Raw genomic sequence first — 20,434 nt, 5'->3', positions numbered from 1 at the left:
ATCACAGCCAGGTCATCAATGGAAGCAGCCTGGAGGGTCAGTGACTGCCATGGTAGAAGGGGATAGCGAAGTACAGCCAGGGAAGGGAGAGATGAAGCTCAAGGATGGAAAACACTATGGGTTTCAAATTCAAAAAGAAATTACATTCCATAACTCAGTGCCAGCAGCACGAAAGTGTTATCAATGTGCAGCATGGGTCCCATATGGCCTTCAATAACAGCAGTTTCACAAACCTCTTCACCATCTTGGTAGCAATATGACTGTTTCCCAGGAATGGGCAGGAAGACAGGACGTTTAGGATAGGTAATGGACAGAAAACCCGCATCCCACTAGCTGATAAGCCCAAAACACATCACCCACTGTCTGAGCCCATCTCCTGGCAGGTAGGAAACCGACTGGTGCGGATCTGCTGGCGCCGAATGCGAATCTTTTGCTTAAGCTCCTGGATCTCCTTGTCACTGTCATCCTCCTCCTCCTCCTCCAGCTGCCGGCTCATCATGTTGCACTTCATCAGCTCAATGGCAGCGATCAGGGACTCTGAGATGCTGAAGTGGGCATTCTCCTGCAAGGCAACAGCAAAAAAGCATTCAAGGCTATACCATGGACAAACTAGGAAGACTTCATAAAATCTTCCCCATCTACAACAGGAAAGAGTTTATTACTCATGGATGGTGGTTGAAAGACCTTAATCCCTGTCAATCCCACAAAGTATGACTTGTATGAGGACCTAGAAAATAAAGCCTTCTTGGGCACCAGAATACTCACAAAACACAAGAGGCATCCTACAAAGAGGACGTGCAACACATCCACTCTGGGGGGTCAGCATGTCAGCCCTGAGGAGCCCTAACATGTTGCAAAGGTGTTGTGTATATGCTGGACCGGCAGATCCTGGCTGCCAGACACCATCGAGGAGCTCAATCTTGAACTTCTGTGCACAACTCTATAGCAGAAAATACCACAGCATTATCTTCCCCACAGAGTGAGTACCCCTGAACCTGCAGAAAGATACATTCTCCAGTGCACATAGACTGCTGCTGCTTCCCTCACCTTCTCCAGGTCTGCACAGCTGCCAAAGTCCTGCTCAGAGAGGTAGCTGATGAGGGACTGTCCTTCTGATGGTCTCCTGAACATCCCTTCCCCCGAGCTCAGATACTGCCCAGAGTCTAGAAAAGCAAGAGACAAAGGTATGAGGGAAGGACCTGCTGCTATGTCCATGCTACCGAGCCCAGCCAGCATCCCACAAGCAGGTGCCAGCAGCTGGGGCCACCACAGCTGATGGAGGAACCTGACCAGGAGAAAGTGTCCCCACTGAGGCTGGCTGTACTCACCGTACTCCATGTAAAGGGAGCTGGGTGTGCTGAGTTCACTGCTCTGGGTGGAAGCAGAGACCGGCCCTCTCCCTCCAGATGGATCGCCATGGGACTCTGGAAGGGAAGATGACACCAAGCACACCTCAGTATCCTAGAACCATCCAGCCACTGCACAGGGTGAAATGAAAGGGGCTCAGCATCACACACACAGGCACAAATGGATAGAAACAAGGAGAGACAACTTCCTGCTCCATGCCACAGATGAGGACAAGCCCAGGAGGGGGCAAAACTAGAAGGGCATTTCAGGCATTAGGTAAGGGGAAAGAAGGATAGAAGCTCATGAGAGCCATGAAGCAGTTGAGTTCTGAGCCTTTCCTCTCTTTACCCCCGAGCAGAGCCAGGGGACACAACAGGCTCCTGCAAGTGCCTCTTGTCAGCCCCTTCTTCCTGCTGGGACATCTCTGAGGGAAAAGTTAAGCCCCAGAATACAGAGTCAGGAGAGGAGATGAGGGTAAACCTCATCTAGTAGCTGATGGATCTGTGGGGCTCCCAGCCCTGCAAAACTGCCTGGACACCAGTGCAAGGGGGCACCTGAAGGACTAGCCAGAGTTTCCTGCACACAGCCCTGGAGCCTGGATGCAGTGCTGAAGGTGACTTACACGGGCTGTGTGGGCAGGGCCCTGGCCCACGCACACACTGTGGTGCAACTCCCTGCCAGACTGAGCCGGCAGAGACTGCCAGGAGCTGGCCTGACCGGAGACCAAGAACAGATGGTGCCCATTGGAGAGCCATGGCCCCAGGGAGCACCTGGACAGAGCAGCTGGGTGACAGAGGACTGCTGAAGGAGACTAAAAACACCCTGACTGGAATAGGACAGGAACAAACAGCTCTGGATATGGGGCAGGTGCCAGCTGACATCCTGAGCATAACAGAAGGGCAACCCTGTCCTCTCAACCTCTTATTCATTTTTGTTCCCAGATTTGTGCTGTAATTCTGAAGTGGATGGAGGCTCCGGATCCCACCAATGCCAGCCTTCCCCTACCAAGACCCTGAAGCAGCAGTCATCAGGATGGGGCCTGGAATCAACCCATTCCACAGGCTGGGAGGCAAATGAGACCTGTCAGGGTGGGGGGCTCTCACAGCTTTTCACTGCAGCCTGGAGGGCATCCTGCAGCCCCCTCAACACAGAAACCATCTCATGGGAGGGATGCCTGGGGGAAGCCACAACAGAGCCTACTGTTGAAGGGTAAAGTGAGGCAGTGCTTGGCATCATCTGCTAGAGTGGGACACAGGGTTGGGCGCATCTGAGTGTCCACCACCCCCAGGGAGGAGCCTTCCCAGCCAAGGAACCCTTGGCACCCAGATGTGAACTTGACAAACCCAGTGCCACTGCTCAACACGATGTAAGACAAAACAGCCCATTTTTTCTGAGCTGCTGACTCCTTCTGCATGTGGGGCACAGGGATGTCAGCACCCAGCACCTCTGCTTAGGGAAAACCTGCCCTGAGTCCAGAAGAACATCTGGGAGTCCCAGCTGTGGATGCATACACAGCTGGAACTCAGCCAACATCAAACGCCCCTGCGCCACAGATCTGCTAAATCAAAGAAAAATAAGATGTTCAATCCCATGCCTGTTTAGCTGCCAGCCCTTATTTTCTGGGTGAGAGATGAAACTTCTCCTGGCTTCCGAGGCAGTGGGTGGAGGGAAGGGCAGGGGATGCAGCTCAGGGACTCGGTGGCCAGCACTCCCTAATGCCATGCAGGGGAACTGCAGGCACACTTCTGGTCTGATCCACTGCTCCCAAAACCCAAGCTGGGATCTTCAGTCAAGTCACATGCATAAACCTGACCACACTTCAAAGCATCAGCTGGGACACAGCAAAAAAAAAATTTGTTTGTTTTCCAAATGGACACTAATGGTTTGATGGCAATCCTGAACTTGATGCAATGATCACTAATGAAGGGCTGTTATACTGGCTCCCAAACCTGCCACTGGATCTTCTATTATAATGGTGATATCCCTGAGGCCTCCTGGGCAGACAGAGGAGGAGAAGGGCAGCGTTAAGAGAGAGAAAACAGAGACAGACTGGTTACTACTCAGCAAGGCCCTCCACTTATCCCATGAAGGTAGCACCGGTGGAAGAGACTCCCTCAAACATCCCACTCTCCCCATCCCCATGCATTCACCCGCTAAGGACCACAGGAGGACCCAGAAGGTTACCAGTGGGATGACATCCTAGGAGCAGGATGAGCCCAGCCCAGTGCCTTGGCACAGCCCCATGCCCCAGCCTAGCAAGGCCAGTGGGGAAGCAGGACAGCTAATGCCACAGCACTGCTGCCATTTTCTAAGACTTTTTTGGCAAAAGCTGCCAGGAACAGTCTGGCCCAGGGCATTCTGGGAAGGGACATGTCAGCCCATCATTCCAGTGTGGAGCAGGGAAGCTAAGGAAAAAGACCAAATTTCCCAACCACTTGCCCACTGCTCCTCTCCCCCGTCTGAGCTACGGAGTCAAAGGGGTAGCCAGCACCAGCCTCCCGGAACCGCCCAAAAGCCATCCCAGAAAAGCTGTCCCGTTACCGTGCAACTTCCCCGAAGTCACGTTGGTGTCGGAGTGCGAGCGCACGTGGCTCTTCTTGAGGATGCCCTGTGGGGCTGACGACTGTCCCTCCGAGAAGCTGGACCGTCGCAACAGGCTCAGGCCCCTGCTTCCACCTCCGCTTGCCCCCTGCTCCCCCAGGGATGATACTGAGTCCAGCTTCTGGGAGCTGCTGGAGGAGAACAGTTTGGAGCTACTGCTCTTGGAGCTGTTGGTGCTGGCGCTGCTGCATGCCCGGCCCCGGCGTCCCAAGTTCCCAATGGCCAGGTATTCCGGCCCATCATTAACATCACTCTGAGGATCATCCTGACTCCCTGTCCAAGTATCCTCGCCCTGGCTGGTGGTGCTCGAACTCATCTCGCTGGCTGGAGAGAAGGGGTCTTTGGGTGAGGGAGTCTGGGTGACAGAGCCAGGCTGCTCCAGAGTGGACCTGCCCTCGCTGAAGGAGGAGGACCGAGTGGACAGGCAGCGCTCCTGGGGCTGGCTGGAGCTGGAGCTGACAAAGGAGCTCGCTGGTCTCCTGTCTGGACAGAGGCAGGAGCATGATGTCACACACTGTGGCACAAGCAGACCACAAGCAATAAACTTGTAGCTTCACACCAGCATGCCCACCCAACACAGGCAAAGGCAAGGGATCTCCCTGCCATCAGAGGCAGAGATCTCCTCACAGACATCCACCACAACCAAGAGCTGATAAAGCGGTAAGGTCTTTTCTGTGCCTGCCCTGAGCTCCCCAGCCCACCCTTAGTACCAGAGAGGCCAGAGGAGGCTGGATGCTGGAGGCTGGAGGAGGACCCAAAGCAGCGCTGCTGGGTGCAGCCGGCAGCGGGGACGTACGGGGACGCGGGAAGGGCTGTCAGGCTCTGACTCTTGGTCACTGGAGATGGATTGTCACTCCTCCTGGTAAGCTGAAGAGATGTGGAATCATTAATAAATCAACACCTATGGGGCTACATGTCAAAGGAGCAGCAATAGAAGGGGATCGACTTGCGAGTGCCTGGTTACCAGCCAGCAAAGGATGCGGCAGCCCTGGGCACAGGAGGATGAGGAGGAAAAAACACAGCAGCACAGAAGGGAAGCGGCTCTTAGTTAGCAGCTACAGGACAGGCTCCTGTTGGGAAATTACCAGGCTCTCAGTGAAATGATCCAGGCAGCCCAGTGCTCCAGGCAGATGGCTCTCGTGTCCCTCAGCGTTGTGGTCACACATCTCTCTTGTCTCAGCAGAAGGGTCTGACGTACACAGGGATGGCAGTGATGTTCCGGCCAGCTGAAAGAACACAGCCCCCATTTAACCAAGCCTCATTCATTGCTCTCCTCTGGGGACCTCTGCGCAAAGAAAGCAGCCGCTGTTCCCCTCCTCTGGAGAGGGACAGCTGGTGCAGGGCTGTACAGGGGTCTCTGGTATAACCAGTAGGAGTGGACACCCAGGCGTCCTGGGGCGTTGCCCGTCCCCTCAGAGGGTGACTGTCCCTCATGACCAGGCAGTTCTGCATGCTGGCCCTGAAGCCTGGGACTGCTGGAGAGGGCTTTAGAGGTGCCTCTTACAAGGAACTGGTCCTCAGGTCCCCTACTCAAACCCTTGGTGCCAGCCTCAACCAAGGTTCCCCACTACAGGCCCTACAAAGCCATCCCGCCCACCCCGACCTCTGCCAAGTCACTCAGGCAGCACAAAGACCAGTTCCTTGCTCTCCTCCCATCTTGGAGCAACTTTTGCTACTTCCAACTCCAGCCCCTTGTCCAAGGCCTCCGTGTGCCTTGAATGTGACCTTTCAGGAGCAGTCACAGCCAGTCAGCATCTGGGGAGAGCCAGATGTAAAATCTGGGACCTCAACTCACCATGGAGGTGTCAATCTGAGCCAGAAGCCTGGGGTTGTTCTGCTCAACAGCTTCCAGGCACTGCAGCATGGCCGTGACGTGGGCGTCACTGAGCAGGAAGGCAGTGTCTGGGGAGAGAGAAATGCTGCTCGGCGGAGTCCCTCTCACCCACGTGCTTTGACACACCGGTTGCTCACATGCAAACCAACTTCTCTGCTGTCCCCTCTCACCCCCACACAGCTTGGAACCACCACCAACTGGATATTTTCCCAATAAGAAGGAAGAGGCCCGTTGCTCTTTACCTGCATAGAACTTCCTGATGTACTGCCGGTTCCCCAGGAGCGGCCTCAGCTGTGCCGACAGGCAGTGGCACTGCAGGCTGTGCTGCAGCCACAGCTGCGCAATGGCCTGGTCCCCTGGGCCCTCTGGGTCACACTGGCCGCTCTCCTGCAGGCTGATGAACTGGAAAGAGACATCAGGCACAGGTTAAGGCACGCAGAGGCAAGCAGGTGAGCAGGGCTTGTTCCACCACATGGCTTTGGTCCTCTTGATAACAGCAGCTTTGTCACCGTCAGTGGGAAGGAGGACACGTCCCAGCAGCTCCCCAAACACCAGGGAGGCAAAAGCACCAGGCAGGAGCAACGCTTCAAAGGTCAACCAGCGACCAAAGTCCTCCGACAGCCACCAGCACAACGAATTTCTCCTGTACACTCTCCCACCCCTGCGTTCTGCCTCTGACCTGGAGGGACCTAACACTCCCAAATCCAACCTGACCCCGGTGGTGACGGTCATGTTCTTGCTGATGCATTAACTCAGGAACATTATGACAATGCCTGAGCTGCCGCAGCTTGAAGAGCTGGACTGGAGTCACACCCCACATCCCCCCAGCAGCAAGAGGCACACAGGGATTACCAGTGGTCAGCCCTTTGTGCCCACCCACGGCGGGGATCATGGATGTCAGTGTGGGGCAGCCAAACACCAGGAGCATCCCTATGTGCCAGTGGTTGGCATGGGATGGGAGAATAAATGCATGGTGAAGCCACAACCCAGAAATGGGACAGCCCAGACCGTTAGAGGTTTGCACAGATGCATGAATCACCCCTGCTTACACACAAGCACTGCTTGTGCCAGTTCCCTTGGTGATGCCCGCTGCACCCGGCCCAGCCGAGCTGGAGACTGGCCTGGGGGAAATAAGTAGCCGATTGTCTCAGCCCAAGCCACACTGAGTTCCCAGGACACGGCTTGTACCCAAACACATGGCTGATTCAGCCTCCACAAGCCCTGGAGCCACTTTACCCACAACAGCCAAGGCACCACTACCCAACTGGTGAGGCTCACAGCCCAGCTGCCACCTTCCCTCCCTCTGGGCACACCAGGCCACCCCACCAGAACCCACCTTCTCCAGGTGATGAGCAGAGCTGGGACTCAGCCAGCGAATGTCCTTCACAAACTGCCAGTAATCCTTCTGTCTGCAGCACACCTGCCCGGGACAGGGACAGTTAGGTACCACATCCCAAGTCCCAGTTAAATGACAACATTCCCCGTTAGCCCCTTGCTGCCATGAGAGGATGTGCTGCCTGCCTCAGCTTTATTCAAACATTGATTTTTTTTCCTTCTTAGTTATTCTTCCCGTTAGAGAGGAACTGCAGCAGAGTTGCTGTTTTCCTCACCACCCTATCGGGTGTAAACATAGACCCAAAAAGTCTCTCTTCAACAAAAAGCTGATTATTTTTACTTCCATTTCTATTTCCTCTTTCACAAGTGACAGAGGAATGGCTTCTGTTTTGTGGTTTATTTGGTTTGGCAGCAGGGGGGGAGTAGTTTGGTTTTTTAAGACTACAAAACTAACCCAGCAATTTTAGTTCTCTGGACTGAATAGGGCTTTCTGGACAAATAAACTCAATCAAAAGTTTAAAAATGTTTAACTCCAGTTCTCTTAACATCTACACAGGGATTTTTCCACCTTTTCCTTTTATTCCTACTTGTAAGCAAAAAAGTTGCCAAGAAAACAATGAGCGAAAGGAAATGTTTTGCTGGAGCAACTATGAGAAAACTGCTGTTAGGAAGCCTCCCTTTGCATTTCTGAAAGCTTGATTGGTGTCACACATGCCCAAGCAGTGGAGACATTCCTGAGTGGAAGAGCTGTAAATGTAAAAGCACTGAGGAAGGTAACACACCACCCTGCTTTCCATGTCTGGCATGAGCTGTTACCAATATCAGACGTATAAATCATTCACTTCCTGAAGCCTATTAATAGCAAATCTATCAAAAGGAGCACTGCACTCCTCACATGGAAAAGGTAGCTTCTCTCTCTGATGATCTCCCAGAGGTCCCTGGTCCACACCACTGGGGACTAACAGGAACAGAGCAGCACCGTAACGAGTGCTGACTGCAAACTTAATAAATCCATCCAGCAAAGCTCCCTGGTGGGACAACCTGCCAGCCTGGCTCTTCCTGGAGGTTTATTAGCTTGGGTGCAGCACTGCATAGGCGCAGTTTTCCTGACCCTGGACCCAGCTGGCCCATGCAAGCTGCCTGGAGCTCCTCTGCTCCGTTCCCTTCTCTCTGTGTGGCAGAGCCACCGATGGGAAGCCTGTCCCTGGGCATCCCCTGCAGCCTTGCTTCAGCTTTCCCCTGTAAATTAATTGTGCTGGTAATTGCAAGCTGAAAGGGAGATCTTCTGGCCTCTGCACACAAGTGGGAAAGAGAAATTCTTCCAGGCAGCCATGAAAAGAGGAAAGGCTGAGCGAGCAACTGCAGGCACAACAAGAGCCTGGAAAGAGTGATCCCATTCACGCAGGGCGCGGGTTTGGCTGCCAGCTCCTGTTACTAACACAGCTAACCAGAAACAGTAAAGATATGAGGTTTCTCTTGCCAGACCTCACTGGGGACTTGCCCAAGTGCAGATGATACGGGGCTGACTCATTGCAAATGCAATTTAATTGTTTGGCTGCAGCAGGAGGAAAGGAGAGAGGAGTGGCCTCAGCACAGGGGGTACATGTACTTAGCAAAACCATATTGAAGGTAGATGAGATAGAAACAACGTGGACCCAGGTCTCTCTGACAACAACAGCACTTGCCAGGCAAGCTCAGTTGTTGCTTGGATCATTTCCCACACTGCTACAAGCACTGTACTCACTCTGTGCTATGAGCACAGAAGTAGCTGCAGCAGACAGGACTGCCCCACGTGCTTGCGACAGGCACCAAAACTGCTAAAGACAGACAGACAGACAGACAGCCACGCTGGCAGGACAGAGTCCTACCTTGTCGTGGATAAGCCCATGGTAGAGGATGCTGTGCATGTCTCTGCAGAGCCGTTCCAAGCCCCCATACTTGGACCAGACATTTGGGTTGCTGATGGACACCAAACCTTCCACTGTTGTCTTCAAGTTGCCGAGCAGCTTCCAATGCTCCTTCCTGCAGAGGGACACAGCAAGATACATCAGAGATACAGCAAGAGGAGCATATAGGAACATAGTCTTGCACTCTCTCCAAAGAGACTCTGGTCGGGTTGAAACCTTCAGTGGTCCAAAAGCCAGCAGAGGTGAGCTAAAGAACTTCACTACTCCCTGTGGTCAACGTGGTTTGTGGATAACAGGCCGTAGCGCAATGATTCTTCTGAGGACTGGTAGCCGCCACCAATGTGGTCTCAGGAGACAGCCAGAACAAAGACTGAGCAAAGACTGAACCACGACACTGGCTCCTGCAATATTACCACTTGCTTAGTATGGCCAACAAAGCTGGAGGACACCTTCCTAGCCAGCCTCTCACTTGCTTCACTCACATGCTCTCTCTATCAGGGACTGCTGAGAGCAGCAGCCCCTCAGGAGCAAAGCAGCTCTGAGGGAGGGCATGATGTCCACCAAATCTAGCAGACACTTGGCCCTCTACACCCGTGTTTACAGAGTGGCTGAGAAACACACACTGCATCGAGCACTCTAGCCCTTCAGGATGCACAGGTGCCCCATCCCCAGGGAGGTAACACTGCAACTGCATCTCCACCTCTGGAGCTGCTCTCTGGGCTCTGAGTTGCTGTAGGCACAAGTTGACTTTCTTGCAAAAGCATTTACCATGTTCTGGACAGAGATTAGCAAATTGCTGGTGTACTCTGGAGTATGCACAGCATTTCATCAATATCATCCCCCTCAGCTACCCTGCACACAGCAAGAAAGCACCATTATCTACCACAAAGCAGGAGCAGTGGTGCAGAGAAGTAATGCTATTTGCATATGCAAAAGCAGCTTTGGGGAAGAAAGCTTTGGATGACTGAGGTTCCCACTCAAGCCGCTTGACACTGTTGCCAGAGGAACAGCAGCTGTCAAAAACGCATATTCAAACAGGAGCCACTCTCTCAGAAGCAACAGCAGTGTTGCAAGGTATAGTTAGGAGTGTAAATATCAAAATAGTATGTAACAAAGGAACCCAAGCTGACACCTTAGAATGAAAGTCCAGTCTTTCGACTGGCAAGAAATAGCCCAGTCTTTCAGCTGTTAATCCCTTCCACAGCAAAATCAAAGTGGATTTCCAAAACAAAAGGGGGGGGGGAAGGGAAAAAAATTAACATAAATAACATTATTTAAAATCGCTCTTGTTTTCATCCCTTGGGGATAAAAGCGTGGGCCACATACTTCTGGTAATTAAAACAAAGCTTTTCTCACTAATATCCTCTTTTCAAGACTAGTTCACTACTGCCAAACTGATTAGTGGAACAAGCAGATCATCAAATATCAGCTCTATTTCAGGTTCCCCATCCACTTCCCTTCCTCTTCAGAGAAACCTCACCACTTTCAGTGCCCATCTAAGCTTAAACCACACAGAAACCAATCCATCCCACCAGCGAAGCCTGTCACCCTGCCAGCACGGGAGCTCTAAACCAGAGCCTATGACGGTACCTTTTTGTTTACAATGTACTTACACTTACAAGCACAGTCAGGGCTTTATCTCAGGAGAGACTAAAGAAAAATGCAGAGATACAAATCACAGGCAGCTTCCTGAAGGAGATAGGATTCAGGGAGACAAAAGAAAAGATCCAGCCCTTCTGAATTCATAGGCTTTTCCCATCCCTGCCCTGAGGGCTGCAGATGCTCTTTGTCTATGGATGCTGAGAGAGGTATTGCCAGTTCCTGGTCAAAGAGCATCTGCAGCCACAGAGATTAAAACCATCTCCTCCCTAAGATATTTCTAACACTCAAGAGTAAGTAAATGCAAGCGAAAGCTCAGCCACACTGTTGATATTCCGAATCAGTGAGTCAGGGGAACTCCCTCCCATGTTGTTTCATGCGATATAAAGCAAGCAATGCACACAAGGATGTGAGGGCAGTGCACGAGATGTGCCTTTCCAAATGAACAGTCTCATTAGAAGAGTTGTACATCTCTCAAAATGTAGGAAACCAGGAGCCAACAGACTGGAGTCAAGTCTCCCTCCAGCACAGGGTAACTACGGTTAAACAATCCTCAAACAAAATAACCTCGAAGTGTTAAAACACTTAAACACAGATACACATAGGGAATGAGCGGCACAATGAAAGCACCTTTGCAGAGGTGAGGCAGAAGTTACCAAAAGTGAATTAAACCCTTGTAGGACAGTAAGTATCCTATGGGACCTGTTGGCCCAAAGCAGTTCAGAAGCTGGACACACAAGACCCTTCTGATATCCAAACCCCAGCTGTTTCTGAGCTGGAATATCCTGGAAAGCACACAGTGACTCAAGGTTGAAGAAATGAAGACTCATATAGGTGCAGGTGGCAGGGAAATTGAGAGAGCACAGCTAACCACATTTCAGTTTTGACCAGACTCATGAGTTAGTCCTGCAGGGTTTGCTCCCCTCCCACTGACAAGCCTGGGCTTTGGCTGCCAGAAGGAATGAAGAAAGCCCAAGTCCCTGCTGCCCTCCACTTCCCCATTTCAGCAGGTGTTCAAAGCATTACTACTAAATCTGTTCGTTTTTTCCTGAATAAGGAGAGTTCTCCTTTGCAAGTGCTATAGAGAGCCTGCCATGGGGTAAGGTCAATTCATATCACATCATGCAAACACCCTTATTTACAGTAAGGGCAAAGTGAGCAACACACCCCAGAGGGTCACAGTACACGAGCAGAGTCTCCCATGCCAGAACCACATGTGCTTCTGCTCGCCTGTTTCAGCATAGCCTGGTTCCCCCCACCAGAAGAGCCAAGGGTGCTTGCAGATGCCACAGCTGGTGGAGCACTGGTGAGACCTCAAACCGCATCCCTCTCCTCCCTTAAAGACAACCTCTGATCCAGCCTCCAGTTTTAACCACTAGCTTCATAAACTCGGCTCTGGGCCTCCTTTCTTTACCACCACAAACTCCATCTTCAGGTACAGCAACATCAACCTGCTGTCACAAACTGTTCCAACCATAACCTTTTGCACTGGAGTGATAAAAGACAGGATCTGGCCTTGGAACAAGAAATGGTTTCATGCTGCTCCTGCTGACATCAACAGGGAATGCTGCTTGCTCTCTCCAAGGCTTTCTCAGACCCTCCATGCCAGCAAGGCTAGACACTTCTCTTGGCCCAAATCAGCAAAGGTGACTCACAGAAGAGGCAGGGAGCCATGCTGCTGACTCAGGTGGACTTCTTCATTTAAAATAAAACTAAGCCCTAGTTACTTTCCAAAACAGAATCACACAGGTAGCATTCAAAAATAAAAAATAGAAATGAAACTCATCCTTCTTGCAAATAACATCTGCTGTGCATGTCCTGTGTTCTGCAAGAGGCACCAAGCAATGGTTGCTTGAATCCTGACCTCTACCTGGAGGACTCCCTCTATCCTTCTTAGCATACTAAAGAGGTCGCGCTGAGCATGCTGAGGTCGTGGAGGGACTTCTGATGACTCTCCAAGGACATTCCTGTGCTGTCAGTTCCTCCTGCAGGAACCCAAGACTCCATGTAACCAGCCGCTGCACAGAGCCTGCTCCCGCCTCATCCTCCCCAGATCTCCCAGACAACCAGCAGCCCCTTCCCTGAGCTCCCCCGCCTGCTCCTCCAGCAGGCTCAGCACTGCTGGGAAAAGGGATTAAAAGAAAGCCAGGCTTCGTGCAATTCATCTGCAGTCACAGGGAGTGGCTGACGAGGCAGGGGAAGCCAGATGAGCTCTGCCAGCCCAGCAGGTCAGCCCCGCAGTGCCAGGCAGGCACAGCAGAGCAGGCTGGTTGGAAAATGGACATGCAGGGTGGATTGCCCTATACTAAAAGCTTGCATGGATACAGAATGGGGACATAACCACATAAGGTCCCCCAGCAAACACAACCCATGCTGACGCACTCTTGCTCTGCACTGGCAAAGGATGAGGGAAGAAAAGACGAATTAAAGGTGTTTTTTAACTTTTTCATGGCAGATAACTTTACCTGCTCCTCCTGGCTAAGCCTCTCACAAGCAGATGACCACAACCTGTAGACCCAGGACACTGACCATCGGGCTTTGATCTGCACAGGACCTGCCTTGTGACAAGCACACCGGCAGCCAGAGGCAGCAATGGGCAGAGCAGGTCCCCATGGCAGCCACCTCCCAGGGACCAGCTGCTCATTCAGCACAGGTTCCCTTTAGGGACCACCTCCTCTGGCCCTGCTGTCCCTGAGGGCCTTGCTGGTGACGACAGAGCTGAAGGCAGCAGCTCTCTGCCAAACTGCCTAGCTGACCATAACCCCCCTGCTCTCCCTGGAACTGCTGTATCCTCTGCACCACCTGCCCACCGCCCTGAGAGCCCTGCTCTGTGCCTGGCAGGACAGCAGTAACCATCCTGCAGTGCCTCCATGGACACTGGTGTTACAGCCCCCACTCCCCGATGCAGTTCAGACCTGCTGCTTAGGAGGAAAAACCCAGCATGAGATCCTCATTTCCCTCTCCCATGCTGGCAGGAGGATGGACTTCAGCAAAACAACTTTTGCTTCTGCTATGACCCATGGGAAGATGCATCCAGTGACCTCTATTCTATCACTATCAGTCACAGCCACAATCTAGTGTGAAATGGCACCAGCAGTGCAAGGCCCACGTGGGATCCTCCCCAGGGCATCAGTGCCATCCAGGAGAACAAGCAGGCCCCCACATGTGCCAGCACCATGGAGTTGATGCCCTCCTTGTCCCTGGGGGAGTGCTGGGGGTGGTAACACCTCAGCCCTGTTAGTCACGACATGGTAGAGTCTGGTAGTGCAGGCCTTGCGCTTGCAAAGGCATGAAAATGCAGAAAAATAAGTCTGGAAAGACAAAGCAGTGAATGCAGTCAATTCCTTTTACCTTTCAGAGCCTGCTGGGTCTGAAGCATTATTAAAGAGTGAGAACAGCTCCAACTGTGCAAATCCAAAGGCACCTCAAACCTGTGCTATAGCTTTAAAGGCGCCGGTAGCATTTTCCCAGCTGATATGGCAAGCAGGAATAGAACAACTGGCTGAGCCCCTCAGATAAGGAATGCTTCTCTCCCATATCAAGTTTCAGCTGCTCCTTCCTCTCCAGCCAACACTCCCAATTTCCATCCAACACTCACCCTGTGCTTGTGTGCACCAGGGCAAAACCAAAGCACCTGCAAAAATCTGGAGTAAATAGGACTTGTCATCAAAACACCTCCAGGAGACAACCTCTGCTGCTCTTACAAATGCTAACAAGGCCTGAAACACAAAGGAGGACTATGCAGGCAGGCAAGGTCGCTGTGGCCGTGCTCACCCCCAGCCACAGGGGTGATGCAGGCACAGGACCTCGCCTTTGGAAATAAAGAGAAGGCGGAAATTTCTGCTGAGCACCTGGAAGAGGTGGTGCAGCTGCCTGCCAGGAGGGTAAGGAGACAGATCCCAGAGCAGCGAGCTGCAGAGCCACCCGAGCAGCGGCAGTGCAGCGTGAGGGTGGGCTGGTTTCGCCCTTAAGCTCAAGGCATCCAAACCAGAGGCCCGACAGCTGCTGTCCTGCCCAGGACCGATGGGGACCACAGTGCAGAGCATCAGGTACTGAGGGCACACGTCTGTGGCCAGCACTGCTCCCCCAGTGGAAAACACACTCTGGCCCCGGGTGGGTGATGGCAGCCACACTCTGACAGCCCATTCACCGTGTGCTTCCTCCCACCGGGGACGCTGCAAGCACCAATCCCACCCATCCCCAAGGGTCTGCTCCTTCCCAGATCCCTCCCAGGTACCCCCGCTCCCGTGCTCTGGCGCTGGCTGTGCACACACACTCCCACACACCCACGCAGGAAGGGAGCTCCCCAGGGGCACCCCCAGCGCATCCCTAGTGCTTCCCAAGCACCACGCGCGCGCCAGCACTGCAGCCGCCCGTGATCCCGCACGCAAATCCCGCGCTCCCTGCCGCGTCCTACATAACTCGTTATCACCCCACGCGTGCACACACAGGACCCTGCCGCCCACGGTGCCAGCGCACACGCTCACTGACACTGCCCACCATGCCCGCACCCCGTGCCACGCGCCTCCCACGGGCGCCCACGGGAGCCGCGGCGCCCGCACCCCAACGCCCGTGTCCCGCCTCCCGCGGGCGCCCAGTGCGGGTCCGCGTCCCGGGGACACCCGCGCCCCCCGCCCCCGCGCGCGCCCCCACCTGCTCTCCGCGCGCCCCGCGTGGGGCCCGATCTCCATCGCGGGCGCGCGCGCGGCCCCGCCGCAGCCGTGACACAGTCACGCGGGGGCGGGCTGGGGGGAGAGCCCGCCCCGCCGCGCCCTCGGACTACAACTCCCGGCGTGCCCCGCGGCCGCCCGGCGCTGCCAGCACGGCGGCGGACTACAACTCCCGGCGAGCACTGCGGCTCCTCCTCAGCCACCCCCGCCCCGCAGCTCTCGGTGTCCCCCGCCGGCGCCCTCGAAGAGCGGGTTAAAAACGCAGTAACTGCTGAGATAACCCTCACCAAACCCTGCGTAGGACGTGATGAGGAAAGTGTGATGGCAGGAAAAAAAAAAAGAAAAAAAAGAAAAAAAAAAAGGTAACGTGTCCCTGAGGGGCAGCTCGTGCTCTGATCCCACCTGCAGGGAACAGAGAAATTGGAAGTAGGGTTCTCACGCCTGCTGCAAGGAGAGTGAACGAAACAGAGCAGAACTGGGTGCACCTTCCACTGAAATGAAACCCGAGAAAGGAAAAAGTGATGCTGCTGCCTTCAGACTGAGAACAGTCAATGACAAATAGGAGATGAAACCCAAATATGTCTGGAGTTGTCTGATGCCTCAGAAACCAAAGCTATGTATTTTACAGAATCACAAAATCAACTAGGTTGGAAAAGACCTTTGATATCATCAAGTCTAGCCTAAGGCCTAACACCACCTTGTCAACCAGACCATGGCACTAAGTGCCATGTCCAGTCTTTCCTTAAACACCTCCACAGACCGTGACTCCACTACCTCCCTGGGCAGCCCATTCTAATCACCCTTTCTCTGAAGAACAATATTTATACAATGGAAACTCCCTGTAACTATTACTTTTAATGATAAATATATGCTGCATACAGGAAAAGCACCCCTTGGCCTGACAATTTGTATGTGGTTTATTTTACCAGTACAGTACTTCTGCAGCATGTGGGGGAACAGCATTCTATACTGCTGTTCTTAATAACAACAACATGTTTTTCAGAAGGACTCCTCATACAAAGTAATTGTATACAAGTGTGGAACAACAACTTCAGCCCAGTTGCCAGGCAGAAACTTCCTTGCTTAGAGTCTACTGTAGTGATTGAAAACACTGACTCTACGTGGCATGTTTGATATCACAGCATCAGACTGTGTTGACTTTAACAGTAAAAGTATTGGAGAAAATCAAGTCATCAAGACTATTGCAATCACTAGAAGATCACGTCTGGTGAAATGGAGCATGCAAATAAAGCTGACAGGTCTAATTTAGCTCCTCAATCAGGAATTACAAGATTCTTCTAGTTCCACAAGTCAGAAATAGCCTGGATGTTGCTCAACAGTGATTTTTTAAATTTCTTCAGAAAAAAAATCTCTTTCCCTACTTCATTATGTTGTTTTCATATGTTATTTATAGACATTGTTTACTTAACTATTGTCAATGCCCACGCTGATTTAGAGAGCATATAGAAAACTATAAAAAATAAGCCTGTAATCACACATAGACATATGAGCTTCTGGGACTGCACTGAAGTTAAACTGGAGATTTATCCTTCAGTGTAAAATCTGAGGAGTGCCAACAGAGGTCAACAATTGTAAACATATACGTTATACATACATATATATAAATATATGTATATATAAATATAAATATATATATATATATATATATTTATATCCTTTTGCTGAACAGTAGCAGAATTTGGAATCTCAGAGACCTGATTGCTGTTTGGGGAAGATCTGGATGACAAAGTCAGTTACTGACTCTTTAATCATAAAGAGCACATCACAGAGAAGACAGAATTGGAAATTATTGGTAGAAGCCAGACAATTTCATGTTAGGAATAAGAAGCTATTTTTATCAGGGTAGTGCCTGCGTCCCTAGGGAAGTAGAGACCTCCTTTGGAAGGTGCCCTGGAATAGCTCTCTGGTTTCTGGGATCAATGCAGGTGTGACATTTCACAGCTCACAACATGCAGCTTGGACTACACAGTTCCCTCTGGCTTTAAATGTTTGAGTGCACTTAGCATCTGATCCTTTGGGTGTTGTTTCTGCAAGGTAATTTCAGCACTTCCTCCTGGGAATTTTACCATGTTCAGCAGGTAACATCTACTCTGCAATTCCTCCACAATGTACCAGAACAAGGAGGGTTAGTGGGCAGCCGAGTTATGTTGTCTCATTTTGGTGAGGAGACAACTAACTGGTGCTAAAGAAGAGTCTGGAAAAGGCCCAGGAAAGAACCAGCCCCAAAATTTCATCCGGCCTGTGGGTGCTTTAGACAAACAGTGTTCTTACAGTGGATACAAACTCGGCATAGTTGAGTCATGCTGGACTTTATACAGTTAAAGGATTGGTTCTTTGTAGCTGTCAGTGCCACGTGGAAGTTTTGACTCTTGACTGGATGCTAGCACAGTCCTGAGAGCCACACAGCAAACCAAGGGCTGATATTTCCATGACTGCCTTTGTGATCCCCACAGTGTTCCACCCATTTTGAACGCAGAAGGAAAATACTCTTCAGAAGCAGAACTTTTGCCTGGTATTCTGTTGTGCTGAGCAGCAGACAGCTGGCGTCCTGTTTGGATAATAAATGCAACCCATGGATGTGGTAAAATCTGGATTTTGTCTGGTTTCCACTTGTCAGGAGGGCAGGCAGCAACTTTGCAGTTCCCATGTTTGTTTGGGGTAAACAGAGCATTTGTTTATTGGTGTGACGCAGTTCCCAGATGGAGCTGCACCCTACAGCATCACAGGAATTTGGTTTAATGCTTTTTAAAAAATACATCTTTTGGCACCTCTATTATTAGTAGTTGTTGGTAATCTGGCAATAGCATCTTTGCTTTAGAAATGTAGCCTGATTAGAAGAACCTCAAGTCCTACTTGTCATCAATCACTTGTCATCCAATCCCACTTGTCACCTGGGGGAAAATGTGTAAGTTATCAAATCTGTCGGTCCAAGACTCCATGCCTGAACATGCTGCACATGGAGAACACATGGAATAAAATGGGATGGAACTGTCAGCCTCCAGCACTGTGGTCACGAGCTTCTCCTGCCTGAAGGCAAAATCTCTCTCTAGCCGAAGGTGTCCTGTGACAATAACTGAGCCATTCTCTTCTAGACAGTAGGAAGCAGCAAGAGGAACATCCAGAAGTATGCTATTGGCCTTATTTTAATGGGAAGAGATGCATAAAGAGTGTAAAGGGAGAGAACAAGGCCTTGTCAACAGTCTGTAGTGCAGGGCACAGCGGAGGCCAGAGAGCCTCTACTCGCTCATTCTTGCCTTTCATGATAACACTCCTAGAAAGATCTCCCATTCTAAAGGCCTGTACTGTGTTTCAGTGCAGGTGCCTCCCAGCACAGGACAAGGCTGTGACAGGGATTACACACATGGGAGCTCATTATGTGTCAGGAACTCAGGGTATTACACTTGTCATGGAGTGTTTATTTTAGCAAATGCACATGTGGAGGACGTGGGCGGTTAAAGAAATGTGGGAGTGTTTCTGCTGCCAGGAGGTGTGTGCAAGGTCAGGGATGGAAATATTTATTCCTGCCCAAGGGCATTTGCAATGCAATCCCTGGAGTCTCATTATGGAGCTCCCCCTCTGGAGGCTGGTGGGCCAACCCTAAAACAAGCTATCCTTTGGTCGTGGTGCAGAGCCTGCCGAAGGCCCAGGGCGAGGGAAGTCACCTGTGGAACGGCAGCCTCAGCACAGCTCCCAGGGAAAACTTGGGAAGATGTGGACAGTAACGCCAGGTGACCATTGTGAGAGGGGGAAATGGATTTGGGTTTTCCTTTCAGCATTTACTGCCTGGCTTCTGCAGGAAGTCTGTCCTCTGCGATCACTTTGCCTGCCCATCTGATCCTTCCTTTAGTGTCTCTGGAACTCACAGACCAATTTCAACCAAGCATGAGCAAGACAGAGATTTCAGAGATGATGACCATCCCTTAAATTAAATAAAGAGAGTGTCAAATGCAGTGCTGCTGTATAAAAAATAGGTAGATCCCAGCTCCGTTACACATAACTTACTTAGCAGCAGCCAGCTCCCCACTAGGGATGTGTGCACTGCTGACCCCCCAACAATACCAACAGCTCCAAAGAATGCAAATATTCAGGGAGGAAGGAAAGGCTTCACTAGATTCCTTGTTCAAAAAACAAAGTTGTTGATTTCCCTTCTGAATTTCTCAATCACGTGATTCTAACCAAAAGCTGGATAAGATAACAGCTCTGAAAAGAGCCCAAAGAGAACAAAATGTCCATAGACACACTGTTCCGGGTTTAAGTACTAATTTTAAGCCTTCCATGATATTTTTAAATAGGAACCTGTTTTGAACTCTGCTGTTTTGACATTTGGAAACATAATTCTGCTCAAAACCACCCTGTGTTGACTTTGCTGTTCACAGTACAGGTTATTGCTCTTAATTGCACTGGGGTCACAGGCAAAGGCACCTCATGTTCAGCTTCCCAGCTGAACACCCTTCCCTACCCTGCAACATGCAATAGTTTGGGTTGGAGGGGACCTTTAGAGGTCATCAGGTTCAAGTCCCTGCCACGAGCAGGGACACCTTCAACCAGATCACGTTGCTCAGAGCCCCGTCCAACCTCACCTTGACTGTTTCCAGGGTGGGGAATCCACCAGCTCTCTGGACAACCTGTGACAATGTTCTACCACCCTCAGAGCAAAAAACCTCTTCCTTATATGTGAAAATATTCTTCCTTATATCCTCTCATATATATACTCTTCCTTATATTATATTCCACCCTTTTCCAGTTTAAAGCCATTACCCCTTCCCTATTGCAACAGACCCTGCTAAAAACTTTGCCACCATCTTCTAGGCCCATTTCAAGTACTGAACGGCTGCAATGTGGTCTCCCCGGAGTCTCTTCTCCAGGCTGAACAACCCCAGCTCTCCCAGCCCTTCCTCACAGGAGAGGTGCTCCGTCCTTCCAATCATCTCAGCACTCCATCGGATCTCCAGCCAGCCCAGGACTTCACGCCCTGTCCCCCAAGCTCCAAGCACACCGCACCTTGCCGACAGTCCTGCCTCCCAGCGCGCCACGCCGATGTGGCAGGGGGGCCCTGCCCCTTCCCAAGGACACGGCTGTCCCTGGAGCAGCCCCTCCTGGGAGCGGCCTCCCCACACCCC

General features: G+C 51.5%; 1 protein-coding gene across 7 annotated transcripts in view; it reads right to left on the bottom strand.

Annotated features, from left to right (window-relative positions):
- RUBCN (rubicon autophagy regulator) overlaps positions 1 to 20,434 on the bottom strand; it is a 30,826-nt gene that overhangs the window by 10,148 nt on the left and 244 nt on the right. For 2 of the 7 annotated variants that reach the window (XM_027884000.1, XM_027884003.1), the window contains exons 1-12: positions 15,277 to 15,330; positions 8,986 to 9,139; positions 7,119 to 7,202; positions 6,025 to 6,184; positions 5,744 to 5,850; positions 5,034 to 5,174; positions 4,659 to 4,815; positions 3,889 to 4,431; positions 3,297 to 3,341; positions 1,329 to 1,424; positions 1,048 to 1,163; positions 361 to 562 (exon numbers count right to left, since the gene is read on the bottom strand). In XM_027884000.1, coding sequence (XP_027739801.1) covers positions 361 to 562; positions 1,048 to 1,163; positions 1,329 to 1,424; positions 3,297 to 3,341; positions 3,889 to 4,431; positions 4,659 to 4,815; positions 5,034 to 5,174; positions 5,744 to 5,850; positions 6,025 to 6,184; positions 7,119 to 7,202; positions 8,986 to 9,139; positions 15,277 to 15,314 — 1,843 coding nt within the window. In that variant the 5' untranslated portion in view covers positions 15,315 to 15,330. Of the gene's footprint in view, positions 1 to 360; positions 563 to 1,047; positions 1,164 to 1,328; positions 1,425 to 3,296; positions 3,342 to 3,888; positions 4,432 to 4,658; positions 4,816 to 5,033; positions 5,175 to 5,743; positions 5,851 to 6,024; positions 6,185 to 7,118; positions 7,203 to 8,985; positions 9,140 to 12,493; positions 12,610 to 15,276; positions 15,331 to 20,434 lie in introns of those variants that run through there. The other 5 variants (XM_027883998.1, XM_027884001.1, XM_027884004.1 and 2 more) reach the window with 4 other exon arrangements.

This window comes from Empidonax traillii, unplaced genomic scaffold (genome assembly GCF_003031625.1).
Source record: "Empidonax traillii isolate 1590-97213 ecotype Southwest subspecies unplaced genomic scaffold, ASM303162v1 scaffold138:size3245559, whole genome shotgun sequence".
Lineage (NCBI taxonomy): Eukaryota > Metazoa > Chordata > Aves > Passeriformes > Tyrannidae > Empidonax > Empidonax traillii.
This window is presented reverse-complemented; position numbering and strand designations above follow the sequence as displayed.